The sequence below is a fragment of the Manis pentadactyla genome, chromosome 1 (assembly GCF_030020395.1).
Source record: "Manis pentadactyla isolate mManPen7 chromosome 1, mManPen7.hap1, whole genome shotgun sequence".
Lineage (NCBI taxonomy): Eukaryota > Metazoa > Chordata > Mammalia > Pholidota > Manidae > Manis > Manis pentadactyla.
The window spans coordinates 188,829,172-188,856,851 of NC_080019.1; the positions used below are offsets into that span (position 1 = coordinate 188,829,172).

At 45.2% G+C, this 27,680-nt stretch overlaps 1 protein-coding gene across 8 annotated transcripts; it reads left to right on the forward strand.

Annotated features, from left to right (window-relative positions):
* Window positions 1–1,059: 1,059 nt before the first annotated feature.
* On the forward strand, window positions 1,060–22,893 carry CHAF1B (chromatin assembly factor 1 subunit B). Of its 8 annotated transcripts, none has more exons than XM_036899261.2 (15): window positions 1,060–1,166; window positions 2,002–2,170; window positions 2,584–2,716; window positions 4,977–5,094; window positions 5,468–5,571; window positions 8,804–8,900; window positions 10,039–10,123; window positions 11,376–11,469; window positions 13,940–14,009; window positions 14,105–14,196; window positions 16,106–16,268; window positions 17,039–17,473; window positions 18,945–19,039; window positions 19,611–19,688; window positions 20,727–22,893. In XM_036899261.2, the coding sequence occupies exons 2-15, from the start codon at window positions 2,045–2,047 to the stop codon at window positions 20,888–20,890; spliced, it is 1,854 nt and encodes a 617-aa protein (XP_036755156.1). In that variant the 5' UTR covers window positions 1,060–1,166; window positions 2,002–2,044; the 3' UTR covers window positions 20,891–22,893. The 8 variants fall into 8 exon arrangements, 7 of the variants coding, with proteins under 7 accessions (XP_036755156.1, XP_036755155.1, XP_036755162.1 ...); XR_005027485.2 differs by having other exon boundaries at window positions 1,071–1,166; window positions 1,981–2,170; window positions 19,611–19,760; window positions 20,727–20,847; XM_036899260.2 differs by having other exon boundaries at window positions 1,071–1,166; window positions 1,981–2,170.
* Window positions 22,894–27,680: the final 4,787 nt, after the last annotated feature.

Below are 27,680 nucleotides of genomic sequence, written 5' to 3' on the forward strand. Positions count from 1 at the left end.
GCCATTATATAAAAAACAAAAATCTCAAGTTTTGTTTGCAAAAGGAGGAAAAGAGCTGGTTGACTTTGGTGCCAGGATATCGAGAGTGAAAGAAAGAGCTCAAAGAGGGGAAACGTGGGGAGTGGGATACATCATCTGGAGGTGGCTGACAGACTGTCTTCTGTGAGGTTGCCGAGGGCAGCCCTCCTTTTGCAAAGTCTCTTGGCCTTGAAAACCCAGAAATCTGTGTTAGCACAAGAAGAGTGCCCATCTGTCAGGGCCAGTCTCATCTCCACCAAACTCCCAGACTAATGTATGCAACCAGGATTCCAATTAATTTAGAATGAGAATTAAAATTGCCTTGGAAACACACAAATCTGTATGACCTGCTCATTCACGTCCAAATGGGTCATTGCCCCAACCCTTCTTTCCCATCTCCCATCCCACTGCTCCCTCTGCGTGCCTCTAACGTCAACCGTGGGTTTCTGTAGCTTGAATCCCCATTTCCCAGAGCTGCGCCTCCAGAACTCCACCATGTGAAGCCCACTTTAAATGCCCCCTTCTCTTCAATCTTCCTTTTGAGTCTTCAGATCCCAGATAACCTTGTCCTCAGAGCTGTTAGGAGCACACGGCTCCTCTCACGCTCCTTTTCACTTCATCTTTTTCTTATAATTACTTGTGTACCTGACTACAGGAGGCCCGAAGGCAGTCTCTGTGTTAATGTTTGAAAGTCCAGAGACCAAGAGGGCCTGATACAAGTTACAGCTCTCAGATACTCGCTGCACCAGCAGGGGACGGCAGTCAGGGCGCCCTCGTTACGCCTCCGCGCCCGTCCGGCAGGGCGGCTCTTCTTTTCCTTCCCCATGACTGAAGTTCCCTGAGGGTGAGGTCTCTGTGCATCCCGCGCAGATATAAGGTCCAGCAAGTAGCAGATGCTCAGTAAATGTTTGCTGAGGAAATGAATCAACAAGGAAGAAGTCATTGAACGAACGGCTAGAGGAACCCGCAGGAGCCCGCCCAGATTAGGGCTCGCGGCGCAGGACCCGCCTCCGCGGCCAGTAGCCTCGCCCATGAGGGGGCGGCAGTTCCGGGCCCCGCCCGCGCGGAGGTGGGGCCTGCGTCGCGCGGGAAGCTGCGTTCGCGGCGGCGGGAGCTGGTGGTTTGGTGGACTGGCCGCATCCCTGGAGGTACGGTCCCCCCGGCGCTGGCTCCGACGTTCCCGTGGGTCGCCCGGCCGGGCCGGGCGGGGCCACAGGCTGTCGCTGAGGGCGGGCCGCGGGGTCCGGAACAGCTGCCAGCGGCGCGCGTTCGGGCGGCCGGTCCCCACCCAGCCCCCGCTCTGCGCGGCCTCCTCCCCGCCAGGCCCTGTCTTGGCGGCCCGAGAGGAGCGCCGCGTCCCGTGAGGCCTGGAAAGGAGGGTAGTGGGGGTACCCCGCTGCCACCTTCCCGGGACAACCCCTTCCTCTTGCAGGCTCCTCCCCCTGGCGGCTCCCTCTCTCTGAGGCCCCTCCCTCTGCAGCCCCCTCCTCCCATTCATCAGCCCCTTCCGCCTGCAGCCTCCTCACCCCGGCGGCCCCCCAGCACCCGACCCCCGCAGCCCCTTCCCCCTGCAGGCTCCTCACCCCGGCGGCCCCCCAGCCCCCGACCCCTGGCGGCTCGCTCTCTCTGAGGCCTCCTCCCTCTGCAGCCTCCTCCCCCTGCAGTTCTCTCCCGACAGCAGCTGCCTGCTCCGGGCGCGCCGCCTACCCCTCGCTGGCGGGGGCAGGGTGCAGCCGGGCCGGGCCTTGATTTCCTTTGCTTTTCCAGACGTAGCGATAGCACAGAACCCGAGCCACGGCTCCGAGAAGCATTTTAGGTGGGTCTCGCAAGGTGTTACGTCAGAGGTCGACATGAACAAGCTTTCCCAATACCGTGCACATTTTTAATGGTTAGGGTTCCTGGCTCATAATAAGCGTTCAGTGCGCCTTTCCTCCCGTAATATCCATTACCAACAACTTTCAGCATTTTGTTCTTTGGAAAAAGAACGGTGCCTGACGAAGTTCTTGCAACTTCAAGACTCAGGAGGATGAAAGTCATCACTTGCGAGATAGCCTGGCACAACAAGGAGCCGGTGTACAGCCTGGACTTCCAGCACGGCTCGGCCGGGAGGATCCACAGACTGGCGTCCGCAGGCGTGGACACCACAGTCAGGGTAAATGCACGGGCATAGAAAGGCGCGGGGAAGTACCCGGAGCCGCGTTCTCCTCATACTTAAAAACTAAGGTCAACAAATGCAAGTTACATTCTCATCTAGCCCTGAGGGCCTGGAGTGAACAGTTGAAAGCAGTGAAAGCTGCTTTCTTCTTGGGTCGTTGTTTCCTAGATGACCGGAGGCCCGTATTTTAGAATCCTAAGCCAGGTTCCTTTTGGGGCAGACTGCGCCAGAAGGATGTGGGAGGAAAGGCTAGGGGGCTATTGGTTTATGTTTCAGGTAGGAGAAGTTCCGTTTTATGTTTCAAAAGGAAAATTAAATCTTCCTGAAAACAAGCATAATATTTGAGTAAGCACAGTGGCGTGTATAGGTGTTCGCTGTGTTTCTCTGAATGAATGTTTTGGTATCAACAGATCTGGAAGGTAGAAAAAGGACCAGATGGAAAGGCCATTGTTGAGTTTTTGTCCAATCTTGCTCGACATACCAAAGCTGTCAATGTTGTGCGTTTTTCTCCAAATGGGGAAATTTTAGCATCAGGAGGAGATGGTGAGTACAGTGTGCCTCCTCGTGAGATGACATTTTCAGGACCCCTGGTGGATGCCTGAAACCACGGAGAGTACCCAACCCAGTATTTACAGTTGATCCTTGAACAAAGTGGGGGAGGTGGCATTATGGGGGCTGCCTCCTCCCACTGGTGGGCAAAAAATCTACATATAACTATTGACTCTCTGAAAAGTTAATACTAGTAGTCAGTGGTTTAGTGGAAGTCTTACCAATAACAAACAGTTAAAACGTCTTTTATGTGTATTATATTTTATATTCTTACAGTAAAGTAAGCTGGAGGAAAGAAAATGCTTCTTCAAATTGTTACAAATCTCCAAAAATTTTTCCAATATATTTATTGAAAAAAATACCTATACATAAGTGGACCCACCCAGTTCAAATCTGTGTTCAAGGAACAACTGTACGGTTTTTTTTCCTATATGTATATACCTGTGATAAAGTTTAATTTATAAGTTAGGTACAGTAAGACATTACTAACAATAACTAATAATAAAATGGAACAATTATAACAATACACTGTAATAACAGTTATGGGAATGTAGTATCTTTCTTTCTTTCAAAATATCTTACTGTGCTGTACTTGCCCTCCTTGGTTAACACCCTGGATGCATCTGAGTCATGTGAGGTGATAAAATGCCGACGTGATGAGAGGCAGTGGGGTGAATGATGTAGGTACTGTGACCTGGTGTTAGGCTACTACTGACCTTATCATCAGGAGGACCATTTGCTTCTGGACTGCAGGTGACTGTGGGTAACTGAAACTGCAGACAAGGAGGGACTCCCGGATTATACTTCAGAATTCTTTAGAAACCAGATATCTGTGTATCTCTCATTAAACAGTGAGATTTGAGCTAGATATGCTTTATTATTTTCAAGGTCTCTTGACTCTCCCAGCCTGCAATTTAAATAGTTTAGTTAAATAAGGTTCCAGGGTGTGAGGGGATGGAGGACATTCAACTGAGAAGATGCTTCCCGCTTGCTCCCACCAGGCTGGTTTGGAGACAAATAGAAAGGTGCTTAGCATTCTGGCAGAGTCCCACAGCAACTGTTCAGGCCTTGTTTGATTGTTAGTTTAGTATCTACCTGCTCACAGTCCATTCTATGTCTGTGTAATTAATTAATTCATTGGCTTAGGGAGCATGATCTCAGTGGCCCTCTAAGTTGTTTGTTTGGTGGGAGTAGATCGATGCATATTTTCTGCTTGTGTTTAAATGGCATGACGCTACACAGAAAACATAAATCTTTGAAACATGCTTTAATGCTGGAACAGTCTAGAGTCAGTATAAAATAAAACAGAAAGCTCAGGTTTTGTTTGCAGGAGGAGAAGAGACCTGATTAAGTACAGTGTTATGATGTCCATGTATACGGAGGGGCAAGGTGCGGAGTGGGAGGAAACATCACTGGGGAGGCTGGCAGGCTGACTTCTGAGAAGTCGGGGCAGTGCTTGTTTTGCAAATTCCTCCTGCTTGGAGGCCCAGAAATTGTTAGCATGTGGAGAGCGCCCATCTGTCAGGGCCAATCTCATCTCTCAACCAAGCTCCCCGGACTCCAGTTAATTTAGAATGAGACCCATGTGTACATGCAGCTGGCTCATTCTCTCCTCCTATGGGCACTCCTCAAAGGGAAGCCGAGTCATGGTCACAAGGTTTCATGGTAAGTATGGAGTCAGAACGTGCACAGCTAGAAGACTCTAGACAGCAGATGATGTCAGACGAACCATCAGATGCATCCAGGGTGTTAAACAGCTAACATAGCACAAGCCAGGCACTGTGTAGAAAGGCCTTTCTTCCTCATGACAGCCTCATGAGGCAGATGTTACCCCATCTTAGAGGTGCAGAACTGAGGCACCAAGATAGTAAGTGTTTTGCTGAAAGTTACCCATCCAGGAACGATTGGCCAACCCTCTTGTTGATGGTTTTTTTTTTTTTTTTTTCCTATTCAGCCATCTATAAGTTACACCTTTAGATCTGTTACTGTGGCCACTTGCTTTGCAGTGGTGTCTTACTGGCCTGGGGATTCTTCTGTTTATAGTGACTTTGCATAGCTCTGATCTGGTATGAGTTTGATTTTGGAGTTTTGGTTCAGAAGGCAAACCTGATTTTCCTGTCCAAATTCTTAGAAGTAAGTCATTGAGGCTATAGTGTCTGTTGAACAACAGAAATACTGTTTAATACCCTAGAAATCCAGAAATAAGGGAATGTGTAGTATAGCAAGGCTTACCTTTACCTGAACCACTCCACAGACGCAGTCATTCTGTTGTGGAAGGTGAACGACAATAAGGAGACAGAACAGATTGCTTTTCAGGACGAGGATGAGGCGCAGCTGAATAAGGAGAACTGGACTGTCGTAAAAACCCTGAGGTAACCCACAGCGGGGGAGGGGGAGTGATTTGTCATTATGATCTAAATGCATTAAACTGATAGGCATTTTGAATTTATCTGACTTAAAACTTATGCAAAACAAATAAAGGGATAATTTAAAAAAATAAACATGATTAAAGTGGATTTTCTTAGTTTCTGCTCTAAAATTTTCCTTAGTCAAATTGAATCAAATTTAAAGACACAGATATCTTTGAAGGCAGGAAATTGTGGCTATAGTTAATATAATTGCAGTGGAAATTTCTACGGGCCCACTCTAATGTTGGTCCCTAAGAGTGCCTTTAAATTTTTGATAGTTTTTCTCCTCTTGAGACAAGAATTGCTTTTTCCCCTTTTTTTCCTCTTTGGATTCTAGGGGCCATCTAGAAGATGTGTATGACATTTCCTGGGCAACTGATGGAAATTTGATGGCTTCAGCCTCTGTGGATAACACAGCCATCATATGGGATGTCAATAAAGGTAGCTGATATGATTTTGTTATCGTCAGAGGATGGAATATTCTAAGTGTCTCAGAAGCCTAGTCTGCTTTATCATTAAGGGCATAAGAAGAATTTTATTAGGGAACTAAAAGAAGTGCTTGACTTAAAGGTTAGGGATTAGCTCCACGTGCTGAGAATCCAGTGCAGTTTTTCAGGTCTGATGAGAATGTGTGAGGCTTAGCTGTGGTGTCAAGAGTTACTGGTGCCAAAGCAAGATGCAGCCCACACGCCTGGGGATGCAGCCATGACCGCACAGGCTGATCCCTGCCTTTCGGGATTTTGGAAAAATCAGCCAGTCATTATAATCAATGGGGCTTTGAAAGCTTGGTGTTGAGGTAGGTAGGGTCAGCTTTCCATTTTAGGATGGTAAGCAAGGAAAGCCAAGGGCACTTCCTGCTTTTAAAAACCTCTTCTCTAGTTTGGGAGACGGCAGACATGTGAGAAGTAGCAGAATAAAAATAGCCATGAAATGCCAAAGCCAGGAGTAGCTGGGGCCTGACAGGTTATCCACTGCAGTCCTTTACTCAGCCTGGCTGTTTTCTCCCAAACCTCTTCCTCTGCCCTCCTTTGTGTGCAGGCTGCTGCTTCTCCTGCAGGCCAGGCCCTGGCAGGAGTCAGGAGTGGAGCTGCCCTTTGTGCCACTGCAGGGCCAGCCGCATAGTCCTTTCTGCCGACTCTAAAGTTTCTGTTCCCTTAGCTCTGTGCTGTCCAGACGAACCATCCTCTGTCTTGCCTCATCTCTGTCCTTGACATTTGGCAAAATGGAGGACTAGTGTCACTGTCTTCTCTTCCCCATATCTGGCCGTTGTCTTGGATAATTTCAGTGTCCTGTGGACAGTCCACCCAGCTCCCTGCTGCCGCCAGTTGTAATGACCTTGAATGTTGCCAGCATGCTGGGCATTATCGCAGGTGCTGGAAACATACACAGACAAAATGGCTGCATCCTAGTGGGCATCAGACTAATGTACAGACAGGTGTGGTGTCAGGGTGTGACAGGTGTGTGACGAGTGACTGGGGAATTCCTCTCTGAGCATGTGGTGTTTGAAAAGAGACTTGAATGAGGTGGTGGGGACAGCAAGCACAGAGGCCTTGCGGTGGGAGCTGCTTGTCGTGTCCAAGGAGCTGCAGAGGGTAGGGGCCAGGCCAGGGGGCTGCAGATCATGGAGAGGGTTTCTAATTGGGCCCTAGGTGTGCCAGCATGCTGCTGAATTAGTGAAGCAATGTGAGTTTATTTGTTTCCAAGGGATGGCTCTGGGTTGCCTGTGGTAGATCATCCTAGGAGAATGTGAAAGACAAGGAAGCTGCAGTGGTGTAAAAGCAACTCAGGAGAGGCCGTCGAGGCTGGGCAGGGACTAGTGATGGAAGATGGGGTTAGGGTATAACTTGAAAAAAGCAGACAAGGCTTGCAGACACATTAGCTGTAACTGCAGGCTTTTGACAACCAGGTGAATATTGGTGCCACTCCTGAGATTAAGGGCACGGGACAAAGGAGCAGTTTAGACAGGGCTGGTAGAAATCATGGTCATGTCCTGAACCACTGTCATATTTGTGTGTGTGAAGGATTTTTTAAAATATGTGTAACTGACAAAGTGATCAAGTCAATCAATTTTTATTTAAGGAGTTTCGCATGCTGTGAGTCCTTCCCCTGCCCATCACGCTGGTTGCTCCACACTCTGAGCGGTGACCTGTAGGACGGCCTTCTGGAGGGCACGCCTGCGCACAGTGGCCCTGCCGGGCAGTCTGTGGTGCCTCCGCAGGGCTGATGTGGAAGCCGTCACTTTTCCTGCTCTGTCAGGCAGCCTAAAGCTGCTTCCACCTGAGCCATCTCCTTCCATCTCTTGCCTTCGCTTCCTGCTCGGTCCATCCCTGAGTGTTCAATCCCCCTAAGCCTCAGTTTCTGGCTCTGTCCCCCGTCTGGCCTCTCATTTTCTCCAGTGAGCCCCCAAGATTATCCATCACAAACACAGTCAATTTCCTCGAGCCCTTGTCCTCCCTCTGACCCACCAAGACAGATCCAGCCTGGATCGTGCAAAAGACAGTCCTACTTTTAGTGTCCTACGTCTAGCGCTGCACATAGCTGGTTAAACCCACCACCCTGTTGGTGGGGCTGCTGCAAGTTCATCCTTCCTGGCCTCAGTGTCCCTCTTCTCTGGTGAGGTCAGATCCCCTCTGTGGGCCCAGCAACTCCTCCAAATCTCCAGGGTCCCTTAAGCCAGGGCCACCTTCATCCCAGCAGACTCCCTGAAAAGAGTTTTAAGGGAAGGGGAAGGAACTCCAGCCTGGAGCATGGGATGCATTTATGTCCCTGGCAGCTCAAGGGCGACTGGGCCAGCAGTGTGGGGCCATGTGGGGTGGTGTGGGTGTGCAGCAGCTGTGGGCGTGGGGTATGGTGGGAGGCAGCCTGGTGGCAGAGGTTGGGAGAGGGGGTGAGGGGCTGTAGGAGAAGGGCCTTGTTTTTGTTTTTTAAGAATGGCTGTGGCTTTTTTTTTTTACCTCTTTTGGTCCAGGTGTTCTTTGTGTGTGGCTGGTTTTATCTTCTAGACATTTCCTGACTCCCATGTACATCCTGGTAGCATTGCTCTGCCTTAGCCCTCACCTCTCACCAGACCTGCTGTTACCTCCTGACTAGTGGCACCTCCCTGTGCCCTTTTCCAAACCTGCTTGATCTTAACCTTGCAGAACACTTCCCAGCTTGGTGTGCCCTTAGCCACACCTAATAGCCAGGACCTTTTCCTAGCAGAGAGGGTCTCTGGTTGGCCCTCTCCTCCCTGCTTCCTCCTTACCCTCTGACAGTTCTCAGCCCCTCCACACTGCTCCTTTTGTCTACGTGTCTTTACCCATGGATTTGCTAGAATGCCTTCTTCCCTGAGAAACCCCTTCCTCCTGCCTGTCTGGAGGGCTGACCTGAGCTCTCTCCTTGAACCCATCCCTGTTGTGTTAGCTGCCCCCTCCTCAGCGTCCAGTTGTAGTGTGCTTGCCAGCTGGATGGCCTGTTTCTGCCACTAAGCTGAGCTCCTTGGGAGTGGGCTGTGAGAAGTCATCTCTGTACCCAAAGTCCGACACAGAGCTTGACACGGACTCTCAGTTACTGCCTGCTTACACAAAGTTAGTACTTAGTAAATGATGGTATAAAGGGAAAAATACCTAAATTGTATTTTATACCATTGGGCTTGATTATGTGTTGGTAATGCTCTTGTGTGCTTTATTTGTAGGACAAAAGATCTCAATTTTTAATGAACATAAAAGTTATGTACAAGGAGTCACCTGGGACCCTTTGGGTCAGTATGTCGCCACCCTGAGCTGTGACAGGTATGTTAGCATGTGGCAAATTACCTTCCTCTCTGTTGGCTTGAAATTTTCTGGAGAGGTATTTTATCTCAACTTAACCAATGTAAGCCATAGTCTAGCTTTGATTCTTCTGTTCTTGGTTTCACATAGAGCATTTTATTTTACTGTTATTTTTACAATGTAATAAGAAATTGGAAACAAATTAGTGGAGCACCTTACACAAAGTCAGTACTTAGTAAATCATCATTGAACAGGTGAATGAGTGCTGAAAGAATTTTGAATTGAATTTGAATTTCACAAGAAACTTTTCAAGGAAAAGTCTTTTATAATATGACTTAATAAGAGGTTCCTAGTGGTAGGGTTGGATATTTAGCTCATTTTTTTAGTCTAGTTTACTGCTATAGTGATGTTAATGACTACATTTAAGTTAATGTAAAAATAAAAGTTTATGCTTTTTGAAAGGAGATCTTGTGTTTACTGATATAATTGCATTTAATTGTGTTCTGGGAACAAATAATTTTTAAAAATCCAGGGTGTCGGGTCCTTTTGTACATTTATCCAAGTGCTTGTAATTAGAACAAATTTAATTTCAGGTGGCCCTGGAATGAAAACAATATGGAAGTTAGTGTTTATTTTTCAGAGAGTCTCCTGTTATATTCCAAATGTCATTTATCTTCTGATATATGTTTTATTCAGGCAATCAGGAGTGAAACGATCTGATTAACTAGGGGGAATAATATGATTTACCAATGACCAAACTTCCCTGCTGGTGTTTTCTTTACTCTTACAAATCCCTGAGGGCAGGAACATTCAACATAAAATAAACATTGCCACAGTCATACAGATTGCCACTGGGCCAGATGTCCAAGACCTGAAAAATAAGGCCAAAAGCCTAAAGTACATCTTACCTGACAAGCTGAAACATTCAATAAAAAATGAAATTATGACGTATTTCCCCACTTCATTAGTGATAGCCTTGAGTTTGTTAATATTTGCCTCTGTTGTAATTACCCAGTTAACTAAGTGTCACAGTTACTGGTAAATGGTTTTATAGGTCAAAAATGGTTTTTAAGTGATTTTCAGTTTTGGTAATGGATTGTTTTTATGAGAAACAGTTTACTTCTAGAAGAGATAAATCAGAGTTTTCTTCTTTATTTAGGATCCTGAGGGTATACAGCACACAGAAGAAACGTGTGGCATTTAATGTCTCAAAGATGCTGTCTGGCATAGGGGCTGAAGGAGAGGTATGAAATACTTTGACATTCCACTTTAGCAGTACTTTAGTTGAGACTCAGAGCGCCTCTGTATCTTGCAGCTAAATTACTGGCCTCTAGGACCTGACCCCCGAACTACAATATGACTTCCTCTCGGACAGTCAAGGCTCAGTTAGTGTGACGGGCTGGTGTGCATGGAAATGGGGCATCTGGAGGCCTGAGCTGATGATGCAGGATAGTGGTTTCCAATCCTGGCTGCACTGTGCAGTCACGTGGCGACCATTAACAAATCTGGGTGCTGGGCCCCACCCCCAGAGATGGGACTTGGCTTCCGGTGGACAAGACCTCCAGGATTCTGAGGTGGAGTGCGGGTCAGGAACTACAGGCCTAGGAGGATCCCAGCACTGTGCAACAGGAAGGCAGGGGGTCAAGCATCAGCTTGTCTGGTAGGTAGACGGGAAACGCTGGTGGCAGACAGCAGGTCCAGCCATAGGGATGGTATGCAGGAATAGGAAGGATTTGGACTTTGGATAGAACTGGTGAATGAAAATAGGACCTAGTGCTCTAAGAATCAAGACTCTTGAGGCAGGCATTTAGGAAAAAGGGAGCAAGTCGGTTACTGGAACAAAAAAGGTATGTGGTGCAAATCCAGTGCCAGGGCAGCTGGATAGGGCAGGTGGGCCATGAGCCGGCTAACGCTGAGAGTTCACACGCGTGAGGGGGTCACACACCCAGAATGATGGTGGATCTAGAGAATGAAACACTTAATGTTTATAAAAGTATGAGTGAATGGTTGCAAAACTGTTCCATGCAGGTGTTCAAGAAATGTTGTTTGAAAAATTATGATTACTGGTTTAATAATGGACTATTCCTTTTCAAAAAGTGTTAATTCAGTTGGAATTCTAATGTATACCTGCAGATAAAAAGCAAAGGGCTCCTAGTCATTTTTCCACTTTCTCCCAGTTTCATTCCCCAAACCACTGTTAACATTGTGGTGTGTGTTCTCACAGAGGGTTTGTTTTTTAATAACTGTAGAACCATGCAAATATAAATACACAAACACATATACAATTAGCTTTCCTTAATAAAAGCGGGAGATCATTTTTCATGAATGATTGATTACCCTTTCAGTCTTGTGTGATTATTTGATTTGTAACATATTTCAGTTTCATTGATTATGTCAGTAACAAATGACAATATGTACAGAAAAAAAACAGGAATTGATAAGACCTTTATTGTGACTCTCAAGATTGGGAATGACATTTAACCTTGGATGCCACAGGCGAGAAGTTACCGGATGTTCCATGATGACAGCATGAAGTCATTCTTCCGCAGACTCAGTTTTACTCCTGACGGGTCTTTGCTCCTCACCCCAGGTGTGTCTGACAGGGTTTTGGTTGAGGGGTAAAGGCAGCAGCGGTGATGGCTGGCTTACTGATGCTTTCCAACTCAGTGAGTTGTGGTTAAGGCAGTTGTTTGCATCTTGTCCACACATTGAGCCTCCAGGGAAGCTTCAGAAAATACTAATACCTGTGTCCTATCCTGGTAATTGTGATTTAATTGGTTTGGGGTGTGTGGCCTGGGTTTTGGAATTCAGAAAGATTTCTAGGTGATTCTAACGATTCAGACAAGTTTGGGAGCCACTGGACTAATAGACATTTTCTCTTACACTTAACTTTGAAAGCATTTTAGTGAATGCGTCTTCACTAGACATGTGTTTAGAGGTCATAGTTCTAAAGTTAGTGATAAGGCCCTTTATCATTTTATTCCTGTTGATAACAAAGCAGCCTGTTGCGGCAAGTTCTAGACTCAGGCATATGTTTGGTTGGAATAATGTTGGAAGTGGCTGTGGTCAGATCTGCTAAGTCAGCAAGATTTGTTTAGGAGAATGCCGAAGAATAGTCCAAAAAATATGAAAATAAAAATAATACTTGAGCAGGTCTTTGCCCAACCAGATGTCAGAAGATGCTGTAGCTCTGCTGTTCCCCAGTCAGCATGGTAGTGGTACAGGAGTAAGCATGCAGGGGCGTGAGCCAGCAGAGGGTCCAGAAAGAGAACCTGGGACAAGAGGAAATTAAAGTCTGGCCTGGATGGTATTGCAGTGAGGAGAGTGGATTATTGAGTCAGGGGTGATGGAATGTCCAGCTGTCTGGAAGAAAACTACATTGGACTCTAACTTACATAAAAATGAATCTCAGGTGAATGCAGTTGTTAAACATAAAAGGTAAGAATGTAAAACCCTTGTGAGAAAATCTAGGAGAACTTTCTAGGAATGGGGAAGACCGAAGTGAGCCAGGGAGCCCAGAAGCTCCTAAATGACAGACCTACTGGACTGCACTGGAACAGAGAACTTTGTGCGGCCAAAGGCTCATCAGACAAGAACCAAGAGACCAAGACAGAAATGGAAGATGGTGTTCACGGCACAGGAGAGAGCTAACACACCATAAAATGGCTCTTCCAAGTTGACACGAAGAACAAAAAGACAAAGGAAAAACCCAGAAGAAAGAAATGAGTGGAAGGGGCTCAGTCAAGGCAGTTCATGGGAAAGCACATCTGTGTTCAGCGCACACAGGAAGCAGTTGAGAGACTCAGTAATGGGGAGATACAATTGAAGTGATACATAGTTAGGTTTTCTCTTTATTCTTTTCACGTGGCGGAACGTGGGTGTGCTGGCAGAAATGTGAGCTGTTACAGCCTTTTTTGGAAAGCAGCCTGGTAACCATTAAGTGCCTCAGCCAATCTTCACTAAATAGGCCCTCCAGCCAACTTGTCCCTCATCTGAGACTCAATCCCTTTAAGAAATGAAAACAGTGTTTAAATGTTTGAGGATGTTATTCCAAGTGTTTTTGTAGTTGTAGAAAAAATGGAAATGAAGCAATGCTCATTAACAGATGGGTGAGTGAATTATGGTATTTTCACATAGTGAATTGCATGTAGCTACTCTAAAAGAATGCATTAGTGCCGTGTAAGTCATCTCATGAGCAGTTAACTGAGAGAAGCACAATGAGGAAAAGTAAACAATACTCCATTTTGTAAAAGAAACTAAAAAACCTCACCATGTCAGTATAAGTATGATTGAGTTATAACTGGTCGTAAGGATTAGGTGAGCATGGCGGAAAGGCAGAAAGGATGTGATTTGGCTAAAATGGATTGCTCTGGGATGGAAGGGCAGGAGAGGTGGGGGATGCGTGGAGACTGCTGGTCTTGAATCTTCCCTCCCCAGCAGATGGGAAATGGTGACATATAAGATTATGCATGTGTGTGCATATATCAAGAAAGATGTTTCCAAGAACATGTGTTTGATGGGCATTCTTAGACAGGGTCTGACCTGGTTAAGTACTTCCTGGGGTGAGTATAGAAGAGCCCTCCACATGTGGGCTGCTGGCCAGCGCAGTCAGGTTCTGCAGGCGGCTGGAGATGTCTGCAGAGGGCCAGGTCTTCTGGCAGCCTCCTGCCTCCTTCAGGCAGATGGGTAAAGGCCTAGGTCTCAGGCTTTGGATGGCATCTGAGGTTGGAATCCAGGGGACACAGAGTCCGGGAGATGTAGTCCCAGTGCTTCACCACAGGAACTGGCTAGCTCCTCAGGCAGAGGTCTGCAGCAAGGGCTCCCTGCTCCATGTTCTTCCTGCCCAGCCTGGGGTGCCCCGGCCCTCGCAGAGGTGCCTGGTGGAGAAGCTGAGCCAGCCTGTGTCAAAATGTCTGTATTTGTCCTCAGTCCAGCAGCACTGCTCTGAGAATACATCTTTTGGGATGAATGTTTTACCCAACAGAATTGGATCCTCTCAAGTGTTCACTGTGAACAGTTTAATAAACCATCATCTTTCCTTCCTCTCCCTGCTTCCCCAGCTGGCTGTGTGGAATCTGGCGAAAATGTAACGAACACAACTTATGTTTTCTCCAAGAAAAATCTGAAAAGGTATGCAATTAAGGAAGCATTTGAAATGCTTTCCCTTCCTTTTTGCCTTTGTGGAGTAATGGAGCCTTTTCCTAACACTGTGGGTAATCTTCTAGGCCTATTGCTCATCTCCCGTGTCCCGGAAAAGCGACGCTTGCTGTCCGCTGCTGTCCTGTCTACTTTGAGTTGAGGCCGGCGGTGGAAGCAGGTGTGTGTGAGGGTCACCAGGGTGGGGACGGTGATTTGGATTTTATCTTGTGGGGAGAGGCGAGTGTGTGGGTTTGGTTCAGTTTAGTTACACATAAAAGAGCCAGAGCAAAGACTGATGATGTCAAATAGGGGTCAGTTTTTTGCATTGTCCAGAATATATTTTCTTTGCTTAAAGCAACTTTAAAGGAATAAAAGTGCCGGTTCTGTTTTTCTACTGAAACAGCTTGAATGACATTCATTATCGATCTCCTTTGTGGTAAAATTACCCATGAACTGAATTTTTGTTTGCTTTTTTTACTATTTTTTCCTCCACTGGCTGCTTTTAAGTTTTTCCTCTTATCAGGGGCTTTGAAGTGATTGGATTATGATGTGCCTACGTGTAGTTTTCTTCATATTTCCTGTGCTTGGGGTTCATCAGGGTTTTAGATCTGTGGATTTATAGTTTTCACCAAATTTGGGGTGTGTCAGCCATTATTTCTTCAAATATTTTTCAGGTCATTTCTCCCCTCTCCAACTGCACAGTCAGCCAGGCTGTCCCATGGCTTACTGACGGTCTGTTTACTTTCCTTCCTCCGGGTGTTTTGTTTGGGACAGCTGCTACAGCTGTATTTTGAGTTCACTACTCTCTTGCTCTTTGTGCCATCCAGTGTATTTCTGTGTGTGACATTGTAGTTTTCATTTCTAGAAGTTTAATTTGGGTCTTTCTTATATATTCCATGTCTCTGCTTAATATGCTTCATCTTTCCTTTTGCTTCTTGAACATGTGGAATTCGTTTTTGTAATAACTCTTAATGTCTTTTGTAATAACTCTCAAAGTACGAAGCGTTGGTTTTGATTTTTTTTTTTCTCATTTTTCCTTGCATCTTTGCATGCCTGGTAATTATTTTTAGATGCTAGATCTATTTTATTCTTAGAAATATTCTTGAGCTTTATGCTGGGCACAGGAAGTTACTTGGAAACGTGTTATGCCTTTGGGCCTTGCTGCTCAGTGGTGAGGTGGGATTGTGGCAGCATCTCGCCGAGGGCCGAGGCAGAGCCCTTGGAGTGCTCTCATCGGTGCTGGGGGTCCTTCTGCTCTGGCTGGTGGGACCATGCACTGGTTCTGGTCTTATGTGAGCCTCAGGGACCACTGTTTCTTCCTGTAGTTCTTGCTCCAGCCTTGGATTGTTTCCTCACATGCACGCACTGCCCAGTGCTCCGCCGAGCACCCAGGGCCCCTGTGGGTCTCTGGCCCTGCACCCTCCTGACTCCCAGCTGCCTCTTCTCAGCTCACGGACCTGCTGGTGCCTCCCGGGTCCCCTCTTCCTTTGCTGGGCCTGGGAGCTCAGGCAGTCAGCTGAGGGAATTGGAGGACTCTCCTCATTGGCTTCCCATCTCAGATCACTGTCCTTGCCTGATGGTCAATGTCTTAAAAAATGTTGCTTCACAGGTTTTGCCTGGTATTGGAGTTGTTTCAGGTGGAAGGGTAAACTGGGTCCCTGCTATTCCATGTCTGGGAGTTGTTTTTAACTTTTCAACCCTTTATGTGAATGAATATAATCAACTTGAAAGAACATGAAAATGTCAAGATGAGGTGTTTCTCCGTGCCCCTTATTTGCTTTATAGTAAGGAGATCTGGCTCCCAGATTGGCTTGCCTGGTTCACACATCTTTTCTTTCTCTTCTCGTTGCACCTTGCATGCCCAGGACTGGTGTCCTCACTGGTTCCTGCATGGTTCTCTGTATTCACATATTCATGTAAAAATCAAGAACTGAAATTTTTGTAAAGCATATAGCAAACTAGTCCTCAGTAAAATCATGTCGTTCATGTCCCTGGGAGAAGGCTTTGGGGGAATTTGTGTTGTGTTTCCTTTGGAAACTTAGCCTTTGCTTGTTGTCCTTGTTTTGTCCCTGTTTCTGCTCATGCAGATGGGCCCTCACAAGAACCAGGCATGGAGCTGGTGAGCCTGCCATACCGACTGGTATTTGCTGTGGCTTCTGAAGACTCTGTACTTCTGTACGACACCCAGCAGCTGTTCCCTTTCGGCTATGTGTCTAATATACATTACCACACGCTAAGCGATGTCTCCTGGTGAGTGGCCTGTGACGCGGGAAGGTGGATGGAGGAGGCGCTGTGTACATGAGCCTGGGGTAGACCCTTGTGTCTGGGAGCATCGCTGCACATGGCTCTTTGGCCCTTATTATCATTACTGTTAATCAACATAAGGAGGACAGGGTTTCTAATTTGCTACAATGCCATTTCCTTTTTTAACAGCAGTGGGCGTTGGTGCCGTTCAGATTGCCCTGTGGGTTTTGTCTGCTTCTCCTGAGCTAGTGGGGGCCCTGTCATTTGGGGGCTCACTGGGTCCTCTGGGAGGAACCCACACCTGCGAGCCCCTGCTCCCAGCACAGAGGGGCCCCAGAAGCCTGCTCTCCTGAGGCGGCACTTGGCACCCCACCTCTGCTTGCGGGCCTCAGTACCCTGGGCTCCCTGCTTCAGCCACCACGGCTCACTCAGGCCCAGCTCCAGCCTGGGCTGCCACCCACCCTCTATTGCTTGCTCTTTATAATTCTTTTTCGTCTTCTTATCTTGGAAAAAGAAGGTTCGTCTCACCTCTATTAGATGAATTTGATGATGGTGCAGAGATGTTACAGTGCCTTAGAAAGTCAGGCTGGGGAAGGGGAGGGTGTGAGCCAGGAGTTCACACAAACCCTTTAGTCGTGTTTCCCCCTGACTTTTACCTTCAAACAAAGTTTGTGATTTAGCTTGAATACCATTTTCTAACTAGTAGTGAGAGTGTTCAGAGTGGCCCATAGACTTTGGTAAGGTTTCTAACTTTTTCTCCTGTTTTGGGAACAAAGGTCCAGTGATGGGGCCTTCCTGGCCATTTCTTCCACGGATGGTTATTGTTCATTCGTGACCTTTGAGAAGGATGAACTTGGAATACCTTTGAAGGAGAAGCCAGATTTGAGCGTGAGAACTCCTGATATGGCAAAGAGAACCAAGAGTCAGACTCACCAAGGCTCTTCTCCTGGACCCAGACTGGTAGAGGGAACCCCCGCCGGCAAAGCCCAGGACCCCAGCAGTCCCAGTGCCACACCCCCTCAGGCGAAGCAGTCCCCTGCCCCAGCAGTGACAAAGGACACCCCCACGACTACACCTGGGGCCAGAGGTTCCTTCCCAGGGCTGTCAGAGGAGAAGAAGACCCTGCAGCTCAACAGTCAAAACACAAAAGCCCACCCATCCCGGAGGGTCACTCTGAACACACTGCAGACCTGGAGTAAGACCACACCCCGGTAAGCACACTTGATCGCAGAGTAAATTGCTGCCACGTTTGAAAAACAAAATGTACACGGAAAGCCTTTCTTAGGTGCGAGTCCACACAGCAGGTTCTGCCAGAGAGGTTCCAGAACAGGTGAGTGCTGTTCCTCTCTTACAGCTCTGTCAGGGTCCTGTTTCCAACCTGGCAGAGAAGGCCCTGACTCCCGTGCACATCTCCTGGACAGATTTGGTCTCAGCCTGCTGTCTGGGACTGTCACCAGTCGTTCCCCTTTGCCCTGTGTGCCTGTGTACCTGCTTCTCCCGCCTGACCTGGCAGTTGGCTCCTGGGGCGCACCCCACTCTTGGAGGCCTCTGTGCCTTGACCTTCCTCTGGGAAGCCCTGGACTTGGTGACAGTGGAGTCTTCCTGAAAGGCCCATTGGGATGTCCTTTCAGCCCTTTTCTGTGACAACACATCATATTCAGCAGCAGGTGTTTGCATTATTCCCTGTTGTCCCTGGTGGATAGTAAGCCCCTAAGGAAGAGGGTCCTCATCCTGCACCTGTGTTCTGCCCAGAGCAGCACTGGGCACTTCGCCACAGTGAAATCAGAGGAATGTCTGCCTGCAGTGGCTTTTACTGAGTCCAGCGGACTGGCTCATGGTGAACAGTCCCCGTTAGGGCTGTAGACAAGCCCTTTGTCACACAGCAGCTGGCCCCCAGGTTCCTTCCCAGAACTGCAGGAAGTTATCCCCTCTGGTGCTGCCTTCTCCATCAGTCCCTCCACCTCCTAACCTCCCAGATAAGCAACATGGTTGATGGTGTGGTTGGGCGGGGAAGGAGGAGCCCTGAGTGACCCTCATGTTCCCCACTGAGCTGGCAGAGCCGTAATGTGGGTGAGGTATAGTGGTCAGCTCATTTTGAATCTCTGATTTCTTTTTGCAGAATGGCAATGTTGTTTTAATTTCTTCTTTTTTCTAATCACTGGTATAGATCCTTCCCCTTTGTTTACAGGTGGGGGAAGGCTGCGGGAAGGTGTTCTTGAAATATTTTTGGTGTTAAGCTTTTCTTAAGAAGTTTTCTCCTCTTGCAAACTTATTGCAGTTTAAAAAATAATAATAGTTGTTGGAAATTAATACTGGATTTTAAAAAAGAATTCTGTTTTGGAGCTTTGCATTGTAGAAACCATGTTGGATAGCCTTCTCTATGCAGATCCAGCAGAGCATTCACATGTCATTGGCAATTAACAAAACTCAAGTTTGGGGACTTTTACATGACTAGTTAAGGTTTAAGTTGACTGTTATAAATGACATGGTTTAACTTAGTACATTAACATAATCCTTAGTTACTAAATAAGTGGGCACATTAACATTATTTTTAATGCCTTGTGTATTAGGATCAACTGAAAATTTTAAATGCTTCCTTTGGATAGTTTTGAAATTTGGTATCATACATAAAAACAATTTTGATGACACTAAGTGAGCCATGTACTCCTCTTTTTCATTAAGGAGAATAAATTTAATACCCTTAAAGACAGATACTCCACTGAATTCTGCACCATCTGCTATGATTTCCACCTCTTCCTTAGAAGAAAGTCAATCAGGTAAGTGATACTATTACTGGTTTAATACAATTAAAGATAGAATATCTTTTTTGTTCTTTTAGAAATTAATACCACCTACTTGTAAGCCAGTCTGAGAAAGCACAGGTGCTTTACTAGGCCCATCATCTAAACTCACTGGGTGCCTATTTATTCTTAGCCAAGGGACCACTGTCTGGAGAAAGGACTTAGGGTGAGGTAGATGGTGGGTTCAGGCAATGGTATAAATCGGGTTCTGAACCTCAGTACCGTTGACATTCTGGGATGGGTAATTCTTTTTGAGGGGACTGTCCTTTGATTGTAGCAATATGTCCTCCTGGGATGTTTAGCAACTCCCCAGAGGCTACCCCTTCCCCCCAACGAATTCTGACATTCACCGGACACTACCACTATCTCTTGGAAGACGATATCATCCCTGGTTGAGAACCATTGGTAAAGATCCTTCCCCTTACATCCATTCAGGACTTGGCCAGGCAGTTCAGTTCCCTGTCTGGGCACAAAACATATTTTGTAAGTATCAGCTCTTAAAGAAGTCTTCACTTACTTGCCAACTTTGTGTTTGCTAATGTTTCAGAGATGCCTGGGGACCCGCAGAGCAGTCCTCTGAAGCTAAAGCGGCCCAGACTCTGTGAGCACAAAGGAGGCACCCAAGGTCTGGCCCCTTGATAAGACCTCTTGTGCTTGAAGGCTGCTGGGTCTGGGGACCCGTGGGTGCCCAGGGAAGGTGAGGGGGTAGGCCAAAGATACCTGAGACCAGCAATATCAGATGGAGCCTGACAGACACTTGTAAACTGATTTCTGTACAGAAGATACACGTGGACCAGTTATTTTCCAGAAATATGTTTGCTCTAATTTCAGTACACATTTTTACCTCAGATATGTGAACATTTTTATAGACTAAATCCTTATTTGATGAGTTTCTGAAACTGGAGCAGTTCAACATTATCTAGTGTGAAAATCAGTAAATCCTCCTTGAAATAATGGAAATACGGATACTTCATGGGTGGGTTCCTTCCAAAGCTGGAATTAGAAGGAGGAACAAGTAATTTGAGAAGGTTTAGTCTATTGAATTTTAGAGAGAATTTTGAATGCTGATTAGATTTAGATTCTAAATAGTTGATTAATGTTTGGAAATCATGTTTGCTTTCTGATTTTGAAGATGATAATGCTCAGTCTAGAAAGTTAGTAAATCAGGATGAATTAGGAAAACGGTTTCAAGGTGGGAATCACCCATCATCTCATCTCACACCCAGAGGAACCTTGGTTACTGTTCTGGGATGTTATTTCCTTGATATTCTTACAGACTTTTTTTAGTTGGTGGGGAGGTAGCTGAGATTTTACTTTTACATTCAGTTTGGTATCCAAGGAGGTTAACTTTACAGTGATTTTTCACAGCAAAGAGACTAACTTAGCAATTCATGCCTTTGCTTTCTCTGGTCCCTGGGATGATGGTGTGTTCTTTTCCTCTTTTTGAGTAACAAAGCTGTGGGCTGAGATGTATACAGTGCTCTTGGCTGCAGGAGGCAGTCACACTTTTGGGGGCTTACCTTATGTGAGCACACTGGGTGGGTGACCGAGGGGGTCCTGTGGTACCGGCTGGAACCCCACGTGGAAACTACCACGGCTGCTTCACGTGTTGGGGGGTGCCCAGTGCGTCCATGGCACTCATGCCTGCCACTTTGCATGACAGACACAGGGAGTCTGCAGCAGAGCGTCCTCCCGCCAGGGCTCTCTTCCCAGTCCAAGAGAGGTCAGAGAGCTAGCAGACCCACCCACCACCTCACTGCCAGGAAGCGGCTGAGGAACAGAAGAATGCAGAAGAATGTGCCCTCTTTAAGTCCTCTGCAGCAATAAAGAAAAGAATTGGAAAGAAGTATCAGTCTGTGGCTTAGTCTACAACTCATTAAACCAGAGTTTACCTCCCTTTTAGGTGGGAAAGGGGTCAACTAGGGAGCACTTATCACATAGAGAAAGGAAGGTGAAGCCATGTGTCACTGTCATAATGCAGATGGGGGTCACATTCAATATGAAGACATTTAAAAATGTCAGAGTGCTTTAACCGGTGATTTGCAACCTTAGCTGCACATTGAAATCACTTGAAGAGCTGGCAGAATACTGATGCTCAGAGGGTCTGGCCTAATGGGCGGTGGGCATGGTGTAAACATCGGATGCTATAAAGCTGCTTGAGTAATTCTGATGTGCGGCCAACGTTGGGCAATCATAGAGAAAAAGCTTTCCCCGGATATAGTCTGGTTAAATGCATTTCCAATGAAAATGTTTTCTTGTTTATTCTCTGGTTTCATCACCTATTGACAGAAACACTTCCTTACCAGGGCTGCCAAACCAGAGATAATGTGTAGGCGATGACAGCAGCTCTTCAAGAAAAAGGATCATTTTAAATTTCCTGTGGCTGAAGGGAGGTGAATTTGTAGCCGTTGTCCCCATGCCAACAGGAGTGACCATGGGTCCCACGTTCTCGGTGAGCGGGCCTGCTTCCCCGGCCACACGCCATAGTTGTTCAGAACTTCTGTCTCTTCTGCAGCAATAATGGGGGGCACCTTCTCTGGGCTGTAGTTCTGGTGTCCAGGCTAGGCTGATGCCAGCCATTGCAGCCTTATCAGCGGGGTAGGGCCAGTGTCACATTCCAGTGTGGTTGAAATATTTCTGAACCATAAATCCCTGGTCCAGCTCTTATCCCAGACCAAAAGCAGAGCTGTACCACACCCAGCTGTTAGCTCCCACTTCTGCATTTAAGCACACTGCAGTGGTCATACCTGAGTTGTCAGAGGTGGCTGTGCAAGGTGTCTTTCCAGTTTGGCCTGTTTTCCTTAGCACAAACAAGAGAAAAATGCTCTCACTAACCTGGACCCCTCCAGAAGCCCTATTTTCTCCTCAAGCTTTGGCCCTGAGATACTAAGTAATAAGCATTGCCCCTTTTCAAGCCATGGTAGCAAATGCTTAGTTGTGACTGTGGGGTCGGTCGAACACTGGCCTCATGCTCGGATGACTTATTTCCTCGTTCTGTGGGAGCGCTACCTTGGAAGGGCATTTCAAGTGTAAGAACAAGTCTGCAACAGCTCAACTCCAGGTCCCTGCCCTTGCCCTTAGCAGGGCAGAAACGAGTGCTTGGGACAGGTGGATGCTGGCTGTCCGCCCCTCCAGACCTCCCCTGATGCCACTCTTCTTTCTCTGCCCTCTACCTACTGGCCGCTCCAGTGCCTCCCAGCCCGGCTATGCACCACATCACCTGTGGGGCTTTACAGACAGAACAAAACCAGCTCAAGTCTGGCTTTGTCTAGACCCCAGAATCAGTTTCTATAGGTGAGGGAGACCCACAGCCAAGCACACACATTTTTTAAAACACTCTGAGGGTTTCATCAGGCTGTCAGCATTGAGGACAGACAGTTGAGGGGTTGTGAAATCTTGAAGATACGCCAGTGAAGGGCAGTTAAAATTCTTTGAGCTCACTGAAGAATTCTCATGTTCAGCTACCCACGAGGAGGCTGAATCTTGAGGAAACCCTTGCCACCCAGTGTCACTCTGCTTCTACCCAGAGTCATAGGAATGAGTAGATGCTGTGTTGTTAAAGAATCCCCAAGGCGAGCTCCACACAGTGGGCCCTGCTGCTTTAGGAAGCGTGGTCAGGGAAGTGATTAACTTCAGTTCCCGATGGGACAGTACCCAAATGAGCCACTTGGGGGCGATATTGCTAGCCCTTAACTCCACTGTTAAATTTATTAACGTATTTTTAATGAAAGAATTTTTAGTTCTGTTACAGAAGCAGTACATCATTACCTATTGCAATATTTCATGTTTATTACTTTCTGTATAAATAAATGCTATTTTGTTGTTCCAAAGAGTTGCATAAATCTGTCATATAATGAATCAGAGCACTCCATGAGGTCACATACCTATAGCTAGATTTAAAAGATGTTTATGTTAAATGTAGCCAAAGGTATAATGAGTTTCAAGTAGCTAGCTTCAAATGTTTTCTTCTTTTCCAGTTTTTAAACTAAAATAATACAGTTTAGTGACATTTTTCTACATTAGCAACAAATGCAATGTCTGGTGTGCTTCACAACTATACAAAGACATATGCACAGAGATTTGTGATATTTTGAGATGGAAAACAAGATGAAATCATCTAAGCATCTATCAATAGGAGATAAATTACAGGGCAACTCGATGGTGGAATGTTAGCTGTTAGCTGGACCTACAAGTACCACTGTGGAAGGATGTCCAAGTGTAAAACCATATATATTTTATTTCTCTGTGAGTTGACAGGGAACTGAACTGAGTGACTTGGATAGGCAGGGACCGTGCTGTGACTGGAGGAGATCTTATCCTTGGGAGCAGAGAGGAGCGGTACTTGTTAGGCCATTCAAGGCCCTTCTAGTTTTAGATATCAAGCCAGCACATAATACTCATTTTAGGCCTTATACCACAGTGCTGGTGAGTGGCAGAACAGCAAAAGCATTGTCCTTGATGGTGGCGGGCAAACTTGGGCCAGGAAGCCGAGCAATTGTGGTGTTTTCCCCACAAGCGTGACTGTTAGAGTGTGCAGGGTGGTGTGGAGTCTGGGAGGGGAGAGTAACCAGGGTAGTGGGAAAGGCGTGGACTTTGAAGTTAGAAAGGGTGGAGTTTTAATTCTGCATCAATTGCCAATTCACTGAGTAAGTTGACACACTGGGCCTCAATATCTCCATCTGTAAAATTGGGATCCAGCATTTGCTCATATGGTATTTGAAAGAATTGAATGAGACATGTCTTTTCTCTTCAGCTGAGAGTTCCATTTTCTCATGGGAGAAATGTATTAATTCCTGGGGAGATACTTAACCAGTGTATTCAGGTTCTCCAGAGAAACAGAACCAAAAGAATGTATAAAGTCTGAAGGTAGTTTCCTGCAAAATTCCTCTTTGCTTGGGGAGTCCAGTCTTTTGTTTTATTCAGGTCTTCAATTGGCTGGATGAGGCCCATCAGTGTTGTAGAGGGCAATATGTTCACTGAGAGTTCACTGATTTAAATGTTAATCGCATCCAAAACATCCTATGAATTGACACAAAATTAACCAACTCAGACCAACCTTTGGAAATTAAGAGAACATGTGGCCTGGAAACCTGACCAACTGACTGGACTCTGAATAGCAGTGAGTTTGGATCTAATTTGGTCTCCTAGACATATAGTAAAATGTCTCCTTTCCATCCTAATCTACAAAATGAGAACACATGATACTCTCAGAACCTTTAAAGGAACAATTCAGGAACTACTGAAGCAGCACTGAGGTGCTTTCCCAAGAGTAGGAACAACCAAAATCGCCTGTGTGTGAACTTGTTGCACCTGAACCCAGCAAAACACAGGTTCCTAGCAATCATGGGGTTGAAGTTTGCAGGCTCTGGGGCTGGTCAGCTTGCCTGGACTTGAATTCTGGGTTTGCCACTTGTAGTGTGTCCAAGGGTTCATTGTTTAACCTCTCTGAGCCTTGCTTTTCTCACCTGTACGATGAGATGACAGAAATCCTCTGCTTGATGGACTTCTGGTGCAGAATGAGAAGGTGTGGGTGAAGTTCATGGTGGAGAGTACCTCCATAGTGAGCCTGAAAGTGTGTCAGCCATAACTGTTCCTTTCCAGACCTCCATCATCCTTCCCACCTAACATAACCCCTCCTCTATGGGTACATGTGTTATGGGGTTTGGGTCCAAAACCTATACTTTGGAGCCCCAACTCAATGCTTATCCCACTTGACCTTTGAGATGCCAGAAACTATAAAATTAATACCTTAACACCTTTCTTGATAATTAGACACTTTGCCATTGTGGGGAAAATTGAAGTTCCTATGGCCAAGATCCTCACCTGAACCTAAACTACTTAATGATGTAATTGGCCTACTGCTAGGCTACTGCTTCTGCACCTGTAGGCAATAAGCTATTATTGACTGAGTCATTATATAAAGAACTCTGCCCAGTGCTCTGGGCAAAGGCAGAGATGAAGGAGGATTACAAACCTGCAGACTGTTGGATGCAGATGTAATTCTATTGCTCAACCTATCACTGGAAGAACAACCTGGGTAATAAACCCTTTTAACCCAAGAACATTCCATTTTCATTCCTCGGCCTCACTGAATCCATAGGAAACTTGCCCGAGGCTGAAATCATTAGCAAGACAGACATGAGAAGCAAGTGCCAGTAGAATTCATGCTAAGCTGGGGAGAGAGTCATCCTTTTAGGATGGTGGGATCACCAGCAAAGAAGCGCCTGCCATAAAGGGCAGGTGCTGGGGTGTTGGTGGGGAGAGTAACAAAATTATATTACTAATAAAAAAACTACCCAAATTGAATTCCAGAACCAGATGGCTTCATAGGTGAATTCTACCAAATATTTAAAGAAGAGTTAATACCTATCCTCAAAGTATTCCAAAAAATTGAAGAAAAAGGAATGCTTCCAAGTTCATTCCATGAGACCAACATTACCCTGATACCAAAATGAGAAAGATGCTACCAAAAAAATAAAAAAGAATTATAGATCAATATCCCTAATGAATATAGATGCAAAAATCCTCAACAAAATACTAGTAAATCAAGTTAAAAAATACATTAGAAGGATCATTTACTGTGACAAAGTTGGATTTGTTCCAGGGATGCAGGATGGTTCAATGTCCACAAAAGTCAATCAATGGGGTACACATTAGCAAACAGAGGCTAAAAACCATATGATCATCTAAGTAGATATAGAAAAAGCATTTGAAAAATTCAACATCCATTCATACTAAAACTCAACAAAGTGGGTATATAGGGAACATATCTCAACATAATAAAGGCCGTATATGACAAACTCACAGCTAACATTATACTCAATGGTGATAAGCTTGAAGGCTTTTCCTTTAAGATCAGGAACAAGACAAGTATTCCTGCTATCACCACTTCTATTCAACATAGTACTGGAGTCCTAACCATAGCAATCACATAAGAAAAAGAAATAAGACACATCCAAATTTGTAAGACATGAATATTTGCAGATGACATGAAACTGTATATAGAGAAAATCCAAAGACCACCAAAAAACCATTAGAATAAATGAATTCAGTAAAGCTACAAGATACAAAATTGAGACACAAAGAAACTTGTATTTTATGTACAAATAAAGTAGCAGAGAGAAATTAAGAAAATGATTCTATTTATAATTTCATCAAAAAGAATAAAATACCTGGGAATAAATTTAACAAAGAAGGTGAAGATCTATACTCTGAAAACTATAAGGCATTGATAAAATAAATTGAGATGACACAAATAAATGGAAGGATGCTCTGTGCTCATAAATTGAAATAATATTGTTAAATTGTCCATTCTGCCCAAAGCAATCTATATCAGTGCAATCCCTATCAAAATACCAATGGCATTTTTCACAGAGCTAGAAGAAATAACACTAAAATTTGGAATCACAAAAGACCCCAAAGAGCCAAAGCACTCTTGAGAAGGAAGAACAAAGCTGCAGTTATCACACTCCCTGATTTCAAACTATACTACAAAGCTTTAGTAATCAAAACACTGTGGTACTGGCACAGGTAGATCTATAGATAATTGGAACAGAATGGAGAGCCCAGAAATAAACCCATGTTTATATGGTCAATTAATCTATGACAAAGGAGGCAAGAATAAACAATGGGAAAAAGACTGTTCAATAAATGGTGTTGAGAAACTGGATCACTCTCTTATACCCTAAATAAAAGTAAACTAAATATAAGATCTGGAGAAACTGGACAGCTACATGCAAGAGAATGAAACTGGACCACTTTCTTATACTCTAAATAAAAGTAAACTAAATATAAGACCTGAAATCATAAAACTCCTGGAAGAAAACATAGGCAGTAAACTCTAGAACACTGGCATTAGCAATTTTTTTTTCCAGATATGTCTCTCCAGGTAAGGGAAACAAAAGCAAAAATAAACAAGTGGGACTACATCAAACTAAAATGCTTTACAGTGAAGGAAACCATCAATACAATGAGAAGGCAACTTACTGAATGGGAGAATATATTTGGAAATGACATATTAGACAAGGGGTTAATATCCAAAATATATAAAGAACTCATCACTCAACACCAAAAAACAAATAATCTGATTAAAAAATGGGCAAAGAAATTTTTCCAAAGACATACAGATGGCCAACAGATGTGAAGATCCTCCACATCACTAATCATCAGAGAAATGCAATCAAACCCACAATGAGATATCACCTCACACCAGTCAGAATGGCTGTTATCCAAAAGACAGGAAATAACAAGTGTTGGTGAGGATATGGAGAAAAGTAAGCTCTCATTCATTGTGGATGGGAATGTAAATTGGTGCAGCCATTATGGAAAACAGTAATGGAGGTTCCTCAAGAAATTAATACAAATACCTTATGATCCAATAATTTCACTTCTGGGTATTCAAAGAAAATGAAAGTACTGATTAAAAAATATATGCACCCCCATGTTTAGTACACCATTATTTATAATAACCAAGATATGGAAACAACCTAAGTATATATCAATAGTTGAATAGATAATATGGTATATATATATATACATAATAAAATATTATTCAGCCATAAAATGAGAAAGATTTCATAAGAATGAAGTCTTGCCATTTGTGACAACATGGATTGAC